This window comes from Myxocyprinus asiaticus, chromosome 31 (assembly GCF_019703515.2).
Source record: "Myxocyprinus asiaticus isolate MX2 ecotype Aquarium Trade chromosome 31, UBuf_Myxa_2, whole genome shotgun sequence".
NCBI lineage: Eukaryota > Metazoa > Chordata > Actinopteri > Cypriniformes > Catostomidae > Myxocyprinus > Myxocyprinus asiaticus.
This window is the reverse complement of record NC_059374.1, coordinates 22681777-22697094: the sequence shown is the minus strand read 5'-3', so window position 1 is coordinate 22697094 and position 15318 is coordinate 22681777. Positions and strand designations below refer to the sequence as shown.

Here is a 15318-nt window from a genome sequence, read left to right as displayed (position 1 = left end):
ATGAAAAACAGAAAATATAGAGATTGCAGAGAGTCAGATCGGTGCCAACCCCAGCTGAATGCCTCTCCTTTGAGTGTGAGTCAACACTCTTCAGAACGATCCCACTCAAGATGAGCAGGTAGCGATAACAGGCTTATTTAAAGCCTGAGAGTCAGATGAGGAGATTTGCTGGTTTGTGTACCTTACGCTGAATTTCTGCTCTTTGTGGCAGGAGGGTAATTCTTGCAATGACCATGACAATGAAGGGCCAGTAATGGGATGAACTCACTCTGAAATAACTCACAGTGAAATGGCTGCCTCATTATGTTTGATCTGGTAATGAAAGGATGGTGCTTGTAGTGGTTAATGATATCATTTGATAACTGAAAGGTTGCAGGGTTGAATCTTGTAAGGGGTGATCAATGAGCTATGACTATTGTACCCTTAAGGTTGCACTAAACCCCAGGTTGCAACAGATCAATTGAAACTGTAATAAGTGTACTGTAAGGCTTGTGTTTACACCGCACACAAATCTGATTTGCATTTCAAATCCAATTTGTAAGGCCAGAAAAGAACTTGATGCAAATGTTTTGCAGATGAAAGAGCTTGGCAAACATATTGCCAGTGCGCTATATGGTTGAACTTGCTTAACATGTGTTCTTCTGTTATTGTTGCGGAAATAAACTGCAGTACTCAAGGGAGTGATAGATAAACCTTCAAAAGTATGTGCCATTAAAATTTATTTTTTATTATTCAGGTAAATTGCTATAAATATATTGGCTTTACTTGCTCAGCATAATTGCTCTTCAAATTGTTGATCCTCCATGACATTAGTTGGCTTGAAAGAGGAAACTCAACGTAGAAGCCAACATAGATGCAGTTGCAAATTAATGTAAGCACAGACAATACTGCATGATTTGTGTGACCTTAAACACACCACGTACCAAATGACGAAATAAACCTTCTTGAAATACCTTCATACTGAGACGCATTCTAAAAAATCTGATTATAACCTCATATGGCTGTGGTTTGGATCAGGTTCGTAAACCTCAGGTTTCATGTGTTTTTTTGCTGTTCGGATTACAAACAACAAAACAGATTTAAGTTGGATACAACAAAAAAATTTGATTTTTGCTGTTCGTCTGAACAAGCCCGAGTCACTTTGGATCCATCAGCTGCCTAATGACTCTTATTTACCGTGGTAAGCAACTACACATATAACAAATGTAGCATAAAGGGACATAGGCTACATCTATCAAATTCACATATTTGCATTATGTCTGAGATGGGAACTCTATACTGCTTGAAAAATTAGTTTTGAGTTGATATGCCTCCATAAATTTTGCATACTTGATTGCTTAAACAGTAACTATGTGTCTGTGGTGAACACAGTTAGGTGTTGGATTTCACTGTTGAAATCCAACTCCTCATCTGACTCTCAGGTTTAATCCTTGAGTGTACTCAGTGGTTAATCATTTCCACCTCCTGTAGGCTGGCATCTCACCAACCTCATCCCACCTCAAATGTTTGACTGCCTGGAACTGGATGAAGCATCTGTCAGTTGACACATGGCACTGCCAGGCTGCATAAAGCCGACCTGATTCACCCATTAATGTGGCAAGAATTTCAATGTGGTTTCAGTAAACCATAGACTCTGTAGGAGTTTGAGGGCTAATTATAAGCGGTGCTGTGCGGATGGCATCGTTGCAGCCCTTCTGGAGAGCGCGGCGGAGGAACTGCCTACCTGACAGCTCTGATGTATGTTCTGTTAATGAAGTTGTGGCTTGGTTTCCCTGGGGTGTTTCTAACCACTCATGCACCACTTAAGTGTGTTCTGCTGCCCAGTGCCGCCATATGGTCCTGTCTTCAGCACTCCACTGTACTATCGCCAGCGAGCTCTGCTGGTCTAATACCAAGAAACTGTTTCATAATTGCTCCCATTGTTCTCGCTTATGGAAGATGGTGCACTACGGATCCTGAAAGGCATAGGTATTCAAGGCCATCTGTAATTAATTTACTTGATCTGTTAATCATTTAATAGAGCATCACTTTGGTTAAAGCAACGGCTTTTGAAAACCTATAACCTAGGAGTTCTTAAAATTGTTTGGTCCACGACCCATTTTTTTTGTTCCCAAATTCTTGCGAGCCAGGATCACATAGATGACAAATTAGTTCTCAAGAATAACAGCAGATTTTTTTATTTAAATATTTAGTCCATTTCTTTATTATTTTCTCTGCCACTCGGTACACGTTTTAAGGTGCTGTGTGAAGTTAAAAGTAGTTAAACTAAAAGAAAATGTGTCTCAAGACCCCCTGCGTTTTGCTTAATTTTGTTAAGCTCAGTCTAGCTGTTTCAAACAAGAATGTGAAAGGTCCTTTGTAGCTGAAAAAGCATGTATTTCATCTCTCTGCTCTAACTTTGTGTATTAAATTTTGTTGCATATTTGTCCAGCACCGTTTCTGCGCCAAACATGAATGATAATGCAAATGGTGTTGCTTGTTAAGGAGAGATGTGCTGTAACTTTTCTAACGATCAGGCTTGCGATTTTCTCCTGGTGAATGGCCAAAATACAGCCAGAAATCGCCCAAAAAAATCCCATAGGTCTACACTGAAGGAGGGACCAATGCCATATCTAGGGACTAGAATACCATAAAGACCTCAGGGTGTTCCAAATGTTCTCATTCATGGAAAGTGGTGTATTAAGGATCCCGAACAGCAGTGGTTTTGAAGGCCATCTGTATCTCATTTCATAGAGCATCACTTTGGTTTTTACCAGCGTTGGATGCGTTGCACTGAAACAAACAAACACATATGCCCCCACCTTTTAAATGACTTTTCGGATCATTCCACAACTGGTTATGAGAAATTTGCTCCCCATGTTCTGGTGAGCCACAGTCTCACTGAAGTTTTTTAAACCAATTTGGTTATTTTGCTAGCTGAGTGGATGGATTTACAACAGGATAATCATAGTGGTAATTATGGTTAGACCATTAAACTGCTTGTAGAATTTGTGGGTTTGTCTGCATAACGTATTAAACAAGATTATCGTAAGGACAATAAACAGGGGTCCATTATAAGATTAGAGTTGGGTCAGGATGATCAACAAGTCATTCAACAAGCTACTAGCCAATTAGTGGGGCTATGTAAGTTCTTTCTTTCTTTTTTTTAGCTTTAATATTTTTAAAATAGGTGCTTAAAGGGGAAACATTTAAAAATGTAACTCCTCTGAAATGACAATGACATCAACTTTGGGACTGTCAGCATGCTAAAACCCTCTCTGAGAAGTTAATTCTTTAAAATTGTCCTGCTATAGCCATTAAAAAGCAATGCTTTTCTAACAAATTCACCACCAAATATTAAAATGTTTTTAACTTTAAATCGATACATCTATCCAGGGCTCTGATACGGTTTGAAATTGCAGAAATCTCGCATGACCTGCGTACTTCTGTCGTAAATAAGCGGCGCTTCAGAATTTTTGTGTGAACTCGACGCTGCGCTTATGTCACACTTTGTGTCAGCTGCTGGCAGGAAGCTCTTTTTAAAAGTAAATAACGTTTTAATTATCGATGCATTTTTTTACACAAACATACCGATTTGCTTAAGAAGACATTCATTAATCTACTGGAGTCGTGTGGATTACTTTTATGCTGCCTAAATATGACTTTTGGACTTCCTGTGTACTTCCTTTATAAGGACCTGACAGTGCTAAATCTGCTGAAGAAAGACAGTCATACACATTTGGGATGGCATCAGGGTAAGTGAATAATGAGAGAATTTTCATTTGTGGGTGAACTATTACTTTAAGACAAAATAGTCGACTAGCCAATTTAGACAACCCATCAACTAGTTGATATTTGAAAATATGAATCCCTAAACATGATAGACAGATAAAAAAAGGCCAGTGCAAGCAGCTCCCTGGAATTCTTCTGGCTGGGTTGGTTGTAAATATCTCTATGCTTAAGGGGAGGGAAAAGGACAGACTTGTCAAAAACATTGGCTTGGTGATGGCTGTGTGTGGCCTGACCCTGTTTGCCAGTCCTACCCCTAGAGCAGCTCTCTCTCTCTCTCTCTCTCTCTCTCTCACTCTCTCACACACACACACACACACACACTCTCGAAAGTCAGACTCTACAGCTCACAGAGAAAACACAATGTATCTTGCCACACAGACGACGCTGATGTCACATCACTCTTTCCCCCCACTTTTTTGTCTTTTCATCCTCTTCTCTTTCAGATACTGTGTCTAAATGATTCACTCTCTTGCTCTCATTGTGTGGAGTCCCTCTATCTGCAACAGGCTAATAGGATTACCATAATGAATATCACTAGAGCCTTTGGCAGTGAGAAGCTTTTTAGACTAATTAAAGCTGTGGAAACCAAGGTCCTCTCATCTGAGGGATTTATCCATAATGTCGTAGAGATCCTTAGTAATAATTAAGCCTTTTTTCCTCTCACGTCCTCACCTCCCTATAATCCACTGAGCCATTCTAGTGATAACCAGGTTTCGGGGTGTAAAATGAATTTTGATTAAAGAATGTATTCACGGAAAACTCCTTAGCATAAGAGATGGAAGGAGAGTTTGAATTTAACTGTCAATCACAGCACAGCAATCAGCATTAAATAGGTAGTAACTACATGCTTAACAAAACGGTACTATTTTTGCAACAAATTGTATATATATTTTTTAATTACATTTATTACAACAGAACACTTGTATGTGGATTTGTAAGGACACGTTTTCATAAACATCAAGTAAGCAAGTTGGATGTTAATTCAGTAACCGTTCTGATGGTTTTAGCGAGTGATTTGTTAGACTGATTTAAACAGATAACTTCTTTTTGACCGATTCATAATAAGAATCAACTAACTAACCTTGATAATGTGATTGCAGCTCGGCTTCGTCCAGCATGAGTACACGTTAATCTCCTCCACATTGTGCGCATACTCCAAAAGACAGAGGTGAAGCGCAACGTGTATTTACATTTCCGTAGCTGACCTCCTTCCTTCAAATATTCGATTAAGCATTGTGTCACATACTTGGAAAGACAGCTGGAGTATGCAAAATACTACTCTACCTCGATAATAACTGCGAATGTAAACATACTGAATCTTTTATCTCATCGCATTCATTTCAGACTGAACTCAGAACTCGAGTAGAATATCCTTTATTTTGTTGTGCCACTAGCAGTGCGGGAAACACTGTGACACAATATTATTATCTGCTTTGATTTCTTTACCAGGGTCACTACAGTTGTCCTCAAGTCCTCAACTTGAACCATCAAGAATTCTCACACTGTGTTCCTTCAGCGCACCACATCTACACATTCTCACTCATGCTTGAAAGGCTGCTCTCTCTTCCAGACTAAGCTATCGGAGAGACTGCCAGCACAGTACGGCTGTTGTTTCAGAGATAAATGCCTCCTCCAAAAAGAAGGCAGAGTGATTCCAAAGCCAAATATTCATTAGATCGCCTGTGCCAGAAACAATCCTTTTCATGTTGGTGTATAAGAATAGAAGGCTTCTTGCAGGCGAATTTTGAAGTCAAGTTTGTTGTCAGGGACACTTGAATGCTATGGCGGCAGAATAAGAGATGACAGTTTGCTTACTTAGGCTGTTTTTGGGTAACTGACTATAAATGCTTAATGATACTCTGAGTGTTAAAATTGGAGGCTGGGTGTACGTGTTGGGTGCAAATGGAACCTTGGGAGAAATTTTCGACCTCTGACCAACTGACAGGATTCATTAAAAGTTCAATTACACAAAAACATTGTGCAGCCAATCTTGCAGCACCTCTATTCGAAAGGTGGTAGTTATGAGGCTATTGAAATCCACAATACCACCTTTCAGCCTTTGAGTTTGCATCTTGATGCATTTATTTGCATATTTAAAGAAACAGTCCATCCACCTATTACAAAAAGGTACTGTGGCAGCACCATGGTACAGTGATTGTATCAGATAGCACTACAATGGCACTTTGATATCTACCGTGGTACTAAACTTAATGTACCATGGTATTACCATAATATTCCAAGGTACTTACAATGGTACTGCCTTGGAACATGTGCCAAAAAACTTGGTAGTACCATGTTAAATGTCCATAAAAACATGATAGTAGCATGGCATATGTCCAGAAAACCATGGTTGTACCATGGTACTTTTTGGTACTATTTTAAGAGATGGTTCAATGATATCAATACCATAGTACTTTGATTTCTACTATGGTAGAGAATGGTTGCCATTTTACATGGATTATCAAGGTACTTCAAAATATACCATAGTATTACCATGGTAAATGTCCCAAAAACATGGTAATACTGTATACTGAAATATACCATGGTACTGAATGATTGCTGTAGACATATACCATGGTATTTACTGTACCTCATACTCTAAAGACCAAGAATGCCAAGGAATTATGGAATTACTATGGTACCATGTCCAAAAAACATTGTAATACCATGGTATTATAAGTGTTCCCTTTATTCCTCTGGCTTTGTATGTGTTCGTCGCTGGTGTTTGATTAGATTGTTGTTATAACACTTTGTGCTCTCTTAAGCTCTCCAGGCAACAGCGTCTGTTTCACAAGATCTCCCTCTTCTCGGCTTTCTAAAGCCAGATTGTAATTTGGCTGCTTTCACGGCACTGCAGTATGTTCCTGGAGACAGCCGTTAACAGCTAGATAAATCAATAGCATGAATAGTGTGTAAACCAGGCAGCACGGAAAAACTAGAAAGAAAACACTGAGCCTTTGTGCTGTTTAGACAAGTAAGTGGTTAAACTTGTTAGTCTGGATGATCATGCCTTTAAAAGCCCTTCTTATCTGTCAGGCTTTTTTCCTGCTGACCCAATAAATCAGTTTCAATCAGTTTGAATTTTAACCCATTGCCAGCCCTGTCTCGCAAGCCTTTTGGGCCTTGGAACATGATCTAGGAAAATTTAATTAGTGTGGCCCAGGTTTAGGAAAATATCAGAACAGAATGATTTTCATGACTTTTTGTTCCGTTAACGGTTCTTGCACCTGCAATTTTCCACCTATGCGGGCCAAACACTGTACCAAAATACATTTCAGTGGCAGTGCTGCCCCCTACTGAATCTACAGCGTGAAAAACGCAGCACACCCTGTGTATTCTGATTCCCGAACAAATTACTCTTATGAGCCAGCTCTTTAAAATCTACAGCGCAAAACACATAGCATGCCCAGTGTTGTCTGATTCCCGAGCAGATGACTCTTGTGAGCCGGTTCTTTTTAGTGAAGTAAAAACACTTACACATCAGTCAGAGCAGTCACTGAATTTATCTTATACTGATAAAGTTATGAATGTCCAACTTGAAATGATAAATGATAAAATGTTTATTTTTGGGTGAACTATAATGGACAAAAATATTCTGGTTTATTTCTATATGAGGGTGAGTAAATAATGATAAAATGTTTATATATTTGGGTGAACTATAATGGACAAATATAATCTGTGTAAAACGTTTCATTTAATTTCAATTGAAAAGGTTTTGCTTATTTTAGATGTAAATAACTCATGTAATGTTATGTTGATTCCTGAACTGATACATGTAAAAACTCAATTAAAATGTGTCCATATAATAAAAACAAAACTAACTAGCAAAACAATTGCTGAAACAAAGTAAAACTTAACTAAAGCAAAAATGTGTTAAGTATATTTTAAAATGGTATTAAAATAAAAACGCATTTGAAAATGCAAAACTATAACAACCTTGGTATGGACATTTGTTTCCTTTTTCATCTAGTATTGCGTTTGTCACCTTTAATGGCATCTTTTTTTCTCATCAGTATCACATAGCTTTTGTTTGGCTTTACTTTATCTGTGTTTATTATAGTGAAATTATAATGCAGCAAATGATGTTTCTTAGGACTCGATGGAAAAACTGATGTAAGTAACTCACCCACAGCTTGATTAAGCGTGTCAAGCTGTCAGACAAGCAAAAGACTGATGGATCGACCTGAACTTCAGAATTGATTAGAGCAAAGTGAAGGATTATAAAACAGGAAGAAAGAGTACAAGCATTGCTCATTTTGGACACTGCTCGACAGAGAAACATCTAAGCTGCTGGGACTCCGACTAGCCAGAAGTGATATCCTGCTGCTAGCAGCAGCTTCCCTACTCTTTCATCTTTGAAAAATGAACAGTTTTAGACATATAAATGAGACAGGCTGTGTTTTGTTTTTCATATCCCCAGCAGTGCTTATTAAGCTGTATTAGGTACAGGACCCCAGTGAATACAGTGCTGGTTGGGCATATCTCCTACCTCTGATACTGGCTGTCATTCTGACCCTCATTGATAATGATAATGTGCCATGGTTTATGGTAGCTGAAGGTGTCAGATTATCAGATATAAAATATGGTCAAATAAAAAACTTTTATGGCTCTCTACAGTTTTATTGTAATTTTTTACTGCACCATGTCCCAGTGGAAAGTAGTGAAGCAAGTTGCTATTTACACCCTCTGTGTCTAGGTCTGCTAGGATCACTGTGACAACTGCCCCACCGCGGTGGTGGAGTGCCAACGGGGATGATGTTCACTTAAATGTATCAACTTATAAGACCTTGTGAAAATGTGAAATAAATTAATGAAATAATAGCATATGAGTATAGTGAAGTTTTGGATCCTTAGTTACTGTGTTGTCGATTCTTAATTCTAGAGACGTTTTAATTTTCAGTTTTAAAAGAGACTTTAGGATTTTGCGCTTCACAGCGCATTGTTACAGCACCGGCCTATTCACAATGTGAGTTACATAATTTGTTTAATTGTCTGTGCAGATTCATGCAATTTAGTACAAGCTCAGTTGTGGATTCACGCATTTTAAGTGCAGATGTTAGTGGTAATATTATATTATATTTATTTTGTTGATATAGCTGATTAATGTCATATAGGATGCCTTTTGAAAAAAGGTGATTAACCCACTAAGCGCTTCAGTTTATAAGTGTTCAGCTTTTTAGCTCCTGCAGCTCAGATCCTCAATAGTATGCTCAATATTATGACTGGATCGTTTAGCGAGGTTTTATTCAACAAGGTTTTTCTTTTTCCAAATAAAACATTGTAAGTTCATTGGTAATATATTGCTGTGTTATTTATTTTATGTCCTATTTTCGTCAACAGTACACTGCCATTCAAATGTTTGGGGTCACTTGACTGAAATGTTTCTCATGATCTTAAAAATCTTTTGATCTGAAGGCGTATGCTTAAAAGTTTTAAATTAGTGTTGTAGACAGAAATATAATTGTGCCAACATATTTATTTCATAAACAAAACTAAAATTTTATTAAAAAAAAAAAAAAAAGTTTTTGAAATGGATGATTTGGACTGAATAATAAAGAAAAGCAGCCAATAAGTGCCCAATATAGATGGGAACTTCAATACTGTTTAAAAAGCATCCCAGGGTGAAACCTCAAGAAGTTGGTTGAGAAAATGTCAAGAGTACATGTCTGCAAATTCTAGGCAAAGGGTGACTATTTTGAAGATGCTAAAATATAACACAGTTTTGATTTATTTTGGATGTATTTATTTTTTTAGTCACAACATAATTCCCATAGTTCCATTTCTGTTATGCCATGGTCTGTTCGAATACTGTATTCTGATTGACTGGAATGCGTGCTGTTAAAACAGTTGAATGCACAGTTAGTTCCGGTCAGTTTTAATCACCGTTGATATTAATGCGCTGTTTGTAACCCTAGCAGCATAACATTACAGAGCAAGCAGAGTGAGCTATAGCAACTGAAAACATTTCCTAACCACTTTCAACAGCATAGCTAATATAATGGAATTCAGCTTGTTTTGCACGGAGGGTGAGAGAAGGAAATCAGGACCTATTAAATGCATCTTTCGATGTCCGGCAAGGCGATGCAAGATGATTTAAACTGTAATGTGCTGTGTATGTTATGTGCTGAAGTGCCGCCTATAGCCAATAGAGGCCACTCCCCCCTTTTGCGGAGAAGCGCTACCGTTCATGGACAAATTGCAATTTCATTCTTAATTCAGTCAATCGTGCAGCCTTGCTACTACGCTATACTATACCGATGTCTCAGAGGTCAAAATCTGCAGATTCCAGAGTGTTTTGAATGGTTTTCCCCTTATCAAACAGTAAGTGCTTCTTACTGTCACTGCCATGTTTGTAACGTCGGTTTTTCCGTTTTTCAATGAATAAAAATTAAATAATTTTTTTCTGGAGTGCCAACCCTTCTACGTTCTGTGGATATTATTATTTCTGGATTGTGCAATTAAATTCACAGTTTTGACCAAGTGTGTGGTCGCACTACTTTTTCTCTGTGTCTCAATAGGCAGAGAAAGAGTAGATATCTTAGATAAAATTCACCATTATTTTTAGTTTTACAGTAAAATTTGCACTGCAAAAAAAATTATGACAGCTGTAACTAATCAATTCTGGCCATTAACCATGGTATAAGTGGGATAATCCAAGGGTAGGTGTGCGTTAAACGATTTTAAATGCACTTCGCGGAGGCAACCACCTTCCACTTCGAGTTGGGTGGTTCTTCACCTCCATATCATGCATTTAAAATCGTTTAACGCACACCTAGCCCTGGATTAACCCTTACTTATTCCATAGTTTTGATGACTTAACTATTATTCTAAAATGTAAAGAAAAAAAAAATAATAAAGAATGAGTAAGTGGCCGTAAACTTTTTACCGGTAGTGTATGTTTTAAGTAGAATTGTTTAACTATCCTCATGATGCGTATTGATGTCCGTCCTGTCATTGTTATCGAAAAAAAAAAAAAAGCATCATACATTTTGTCAGTAATTTCGTTGACTGAACGTGTATTCAGTGCATCTAGAAACATCATAACCCCAGCAAGGCCCTCTCTAAAACCGGACAATATTGTTTTGTTTTGAACAACAATTGAAAAGCTGTCAGCCAAGGCAGCTAGTCTTGTTGAATGTTCAAGTTTAGCTATATTAACAGATTTTGACATTCTGGAATATTTCTAGCTGTTGACATGTTGCCAATGTATAAGATAGGCTATTGGTGCAATAACTGACAGATATTATAAAGCCATTTTTTTATGGTTTTAGGTATTTTGTGATATTTTACAAATTGTTTAATTTCTGTTCCATGTTCAATGACGCACTTTTTAAAATTTGATCCACAATAAACACACAATTTGAGTGAACCACCTCCCCCGCCCTCCAACCACTGTGCAATAACATTCAGCGGCAGTGATTGACCCTTAATCACCACAGTGGTAAAAATTTGCCAATGCAACAGCCCTAGCTCTCTTTAACTAATAATTTTGGCTAGTTGTCACTAGGGTATATCTCGTTAATGGTTTTGTAAAAGTCCAATTACACAAATTTGTTTTCTCTAGAGGTGGTTTCGCATGTTGAATCCAAATACGTAGGTCAAAAACATCAATTTTTATTTATTTATTTATTTTTATTCAGTCATCCAAATAATTTTTTAAATAAAATATTATAAACTATATTATACAAATACAAATATTCATAAATATTGTTATATTTTTTGCTTTTGCTGTTAGCAGGGTTCCCACAGTCATAAAAACTCAAAATATAAGGACATTTTTAAATTGTGTTTAAAGCTGGAAAATTCATGACAAATTCATTTAAATTTCTATAGAGAATATACATTTTTCTAGTTTTTTCTCTAATACATTTCATTGGCTAAATATTGCTCTTATTTGTAAAAATTGAAAAGTAGAGTAAAACATTCAATTTGCAAGTCAAAGTGATGTCTCACAGTCTGTTCTTTTCAATGAATAAGTTAAAAACCTGTTTTGTGACAACTTTTGTATCCCTAATAGGTTGTTTGATGGCAGGTTCCATTGTGACAACTTACCCCCTATAGTGTAACATCATTCCCTGTTATTGGGGCATGCTGTTGTCAGAAAAGATCAAAGTGTGTTCAATGAACTGTATATTTTTTCCTGGGCAATACCGGTTAAACTGTTCAGTAGATTTTTTTTTTTTTTTTGTCGCCATAAAGTTACGTACCTTTACAGAAATTGGCAAAACTTCAAAAATAAACATACCCTGAAAAATTTATTCACAGGAGTAAAAAGTGATAACTTGTCCTGATCTCCCCTATATAATTTCTGGTTTAATATACCTTGGATAGTGAAGCTCACTGTGTCATTGTGTTTCCTCAGACATTGTTGGGGAGCCATGAACCTCAGTCTGTCCAGCTGTGGGTTTCCTACAACCGCCAGCCAATGAGAGCAGCCCAGTTTAACACCCGCCACCCTATCACAGTGAGTGCTGTCACCTTCATTTAGTCTTTGATAGATTAATACTATAGCTATGACTTATAAAGCATCATATGGTTTACCTGTCTGCAATTCCCCTTTCTGCAGGAGTACTACATAGCAGATGCTTCGGAGGACCAGGTGTTCGTGTGTGTGAACCACAATAACAATGTCACACACCTGTACATCTCAGACACACAGGGCCTGGCCTTCTCTCTTTCTCTGGAGAATGTGTTGTACTACAGTCCTGAAGGCTCGGGCAGCAACACCCTCATTAGGTACAGCTGAACATTACAGAGTGTGTAAGGCCTTCTACATCCACTGATGGCGTAACAAACCGTTTTTATTTAGATTTCAGACTTTCCCCATTTAAGTAGATAGGAGCTCGTATCCATAGAAAATAGTTTCAATCATCGACCAATAGGCTTTGCGAACATGACCACCGGGTGATCTAACTTGCCTTAAATGGACTTTGTCTTAACACCAATCATAATCCCTAAATCAGAGGGAAATTATAGTTTGATATGAATGATGCTGTAACACTAACCCTAAACCTAACCCTAAAATCTGATATGTTGATTGTGAATGTTGTCCCAGGGCCAACAAGGATGTTGATTCAGAACCATGTCCTACATAGCTGCATCATGTTAAGCCCCAGTCTTGCACAGCTCATGGCCTCTTCACCTTCACTTGAACTTTTTTGGTTTAGTAACTTACACTCATTGGTGCTGCAAATTCATTTTGGCTGTGCATGCCTCAACCCATAAGCAGGTTAGGGAGGCCTCGTCTCTATAATGTGAGAGCTACTGTATGTCTACACCCACCAGTCCCTCCGCTCACACTGTCAGTAGAAAGCAATCCATCATTCTTACATGGCTTTCCAAGGACGTGCTATTGTTTTACTCTGCGACAAAGTGGGATCTCAACCGCTGCCAAACCACTGAGCTCAGCACCGGCCGCCTGAGAGAACAGACGCAATTACTGCAGTGCGGAATGCAGATGCAGTGTACTTGGCTCTTACACCATTGGCATTTTCAAAGAGCACCTCTATTGGCAGATATGAATGCCACATCGAAATAGGCTGCCCTAAAAAGCCAAAAGGCATTAACTACTCTAACAGTGAAACTGAGAAAAATTGTTTCAAAGTTTTTTGATTGATCGTCCAGCCAAATGTGAATGATAAATTAGTCTCACTCTATTTTCTCTGAAGCTGAACATAGTTGGGCCAAAGCCCATCTGTCACGGGACAGGTCTTTTGTAGTTAATTGGTACATTTGTAGTTATTGTGTTTTGCTTGTTTCTTAAATTTTGGCTTTGGTACGACTCCTGTCCCTGATACCTCAGTATCACCTCAGTAGTACTCAATTGATGCCTCGATACAAACAGACGTCAGGTATACCGAATATGCGTGATAGATTAGCATATCATGTAACAGGAACATTTATTAAACTTTTTGTGAAATATGCATGAAATCTGTCATGTACAGGCTGATAAGGCCCTCTTCAAATCAAACAGGGTCAAAGAATTAACAACTAACTATCTATTAATGACAGTAGATTAAACATTTTAACCACAGACTTTGCAAGTGCTGAAACTTTACACTATAGATACTTCTTTTCCTTCTTAGGAAAAAAAAACCCAATATGCTTTGTATACGTTTTCGAAGCAAAGCCTTCAATAGTATAAATATAGAAATGCACTAAAATAGCACCAATTCAAGTAAAATTAAACGTTTTGCAAAGTCTAATTGGAAGGTTGACTTCAGTGGTTGAAAGAACTATGCAACCATACATTCATTGCAATGCACAATAAATCTCTTAAACTCTCATTCTCCACAGACTGTGGCTATCCGCTTTGCTACAGCAATTGTGAAGACGCATTCACGATTCGCGTAAGGGTGTCAATGCTAGCGACAAGTGCTGCTTTGATCTCCACGTGAAAAGCGCTTGCAGACAATGTTTCATTTTACATTTTCGTGATAGTTAAGACTTGACGTGCTTCTGTGGTAATTAAATTGCGCCTTACAGAGGATGCAAAGTGCTTGATTCCTGTCACAAGTCCCATCTTATATAGCGTAAAGATTTCCTTTCCCTGTCACTGACATGGCTGTTGTGTGTGTATTTGTGGTGTGTGCGTCAGTGTAATGAATTTGGGCGGATACCTCGAAAAGGCTCTGCCCCTTCTTTGACCAGTATGCTGGTTTTTGCTTTATTAACATAAAATGTGTTAATTGCGATTAAGAAAAATTAACGCGTTAAACTTTAATCACATGCGTTAACGCGTTCATTTCGACAGCTCTATGATATATACAAATGATAAATCAAAAATTTTCCAACTGTTTTTCCCAATAAATTATTCAAATATTAAAGAAAATAACCACAATATATTATAACTGAGCAAGAACATAAAAACTAACATCAAGCTCAAATGGACACTCATGAAAATAAATGTTGGTAGAGAAAGTTGAACTCAACACCAGCTTTTTTAAAGTGCAGCCTTTTTCCTTAGTCTCACGTTGTTGTGAGAGCATGCATGTCACACAGTGGGTGTTATTATAGTAATAATAATCGATTATTAAATTTAATAATGCATTCAATTTTCATTCTCAATTCATGTACTGATGCATTTTTGCACTTTTAAACGTTAACTTTTCTATCACATTTCACGTCAAAATGCCTGAACTGTCAAAGGACGTTTTCGGCAGGTATCGAAATGTGCAAAATATTTGTATTGTATAGTTTTTTTTTAGTATCGCTGTACTTTTTTGTGCCGGTATATTGCGCAACTTTACAAGGAAGCTAATTTAAGTGTGTGTGTATTCATGTGTGTTTGTAGGTACTTCGCCAATGAGCCGTTTGCAGATCTCCATCGGGTGGAGGGGCTGAGGGGGGTGTTTGTGGCTACTCTGATCAATGGATCAGTCACTGAAGACAACATGCGGTCAGTCATCACATTTGATAAAGGAGGAACCTGGGAACTTTTGCAGCCACCTGCCTCAGACAGCCTGGGAGGAACCATAGAATGTCAGGTATGAGAAATGTCCAATTTGGTCATTTTGACTGCATGAGTACTCAACAGATTAATCAGCT

The 15318-nt window shown here is 37.8% G+C and overlaps 1 protein-coding gene across 2 annotated transcripts in view; it reads left to right on the top strand.

Annotated features, from left to right (window-relative positions):
- The window catches only part of LOC127421778 (sortilin-related receptor-like), a 99036-nt gene that overhangs the window by 40153 nt on the left and 43565 nt on the right, over nt 1-15318 (top strand). For both annotated transcript variants that reach the window (XM_051664911.1, XM_051664912.1), the window contains exons 7-9: nt 12134-12235; nt 12338-12507; nt 15065-15257. In XM_051664911.1, coding sequence (XP_051520871.1) covers nt 12134-12235; nt 12338-12507; nt 15065-15257 — 465 coding nt within the window. The remainder of the gene's footprint in view (nt 1-12133; nt 12236-12337; nt 12508-15064; nt 15258-15318) is intronic.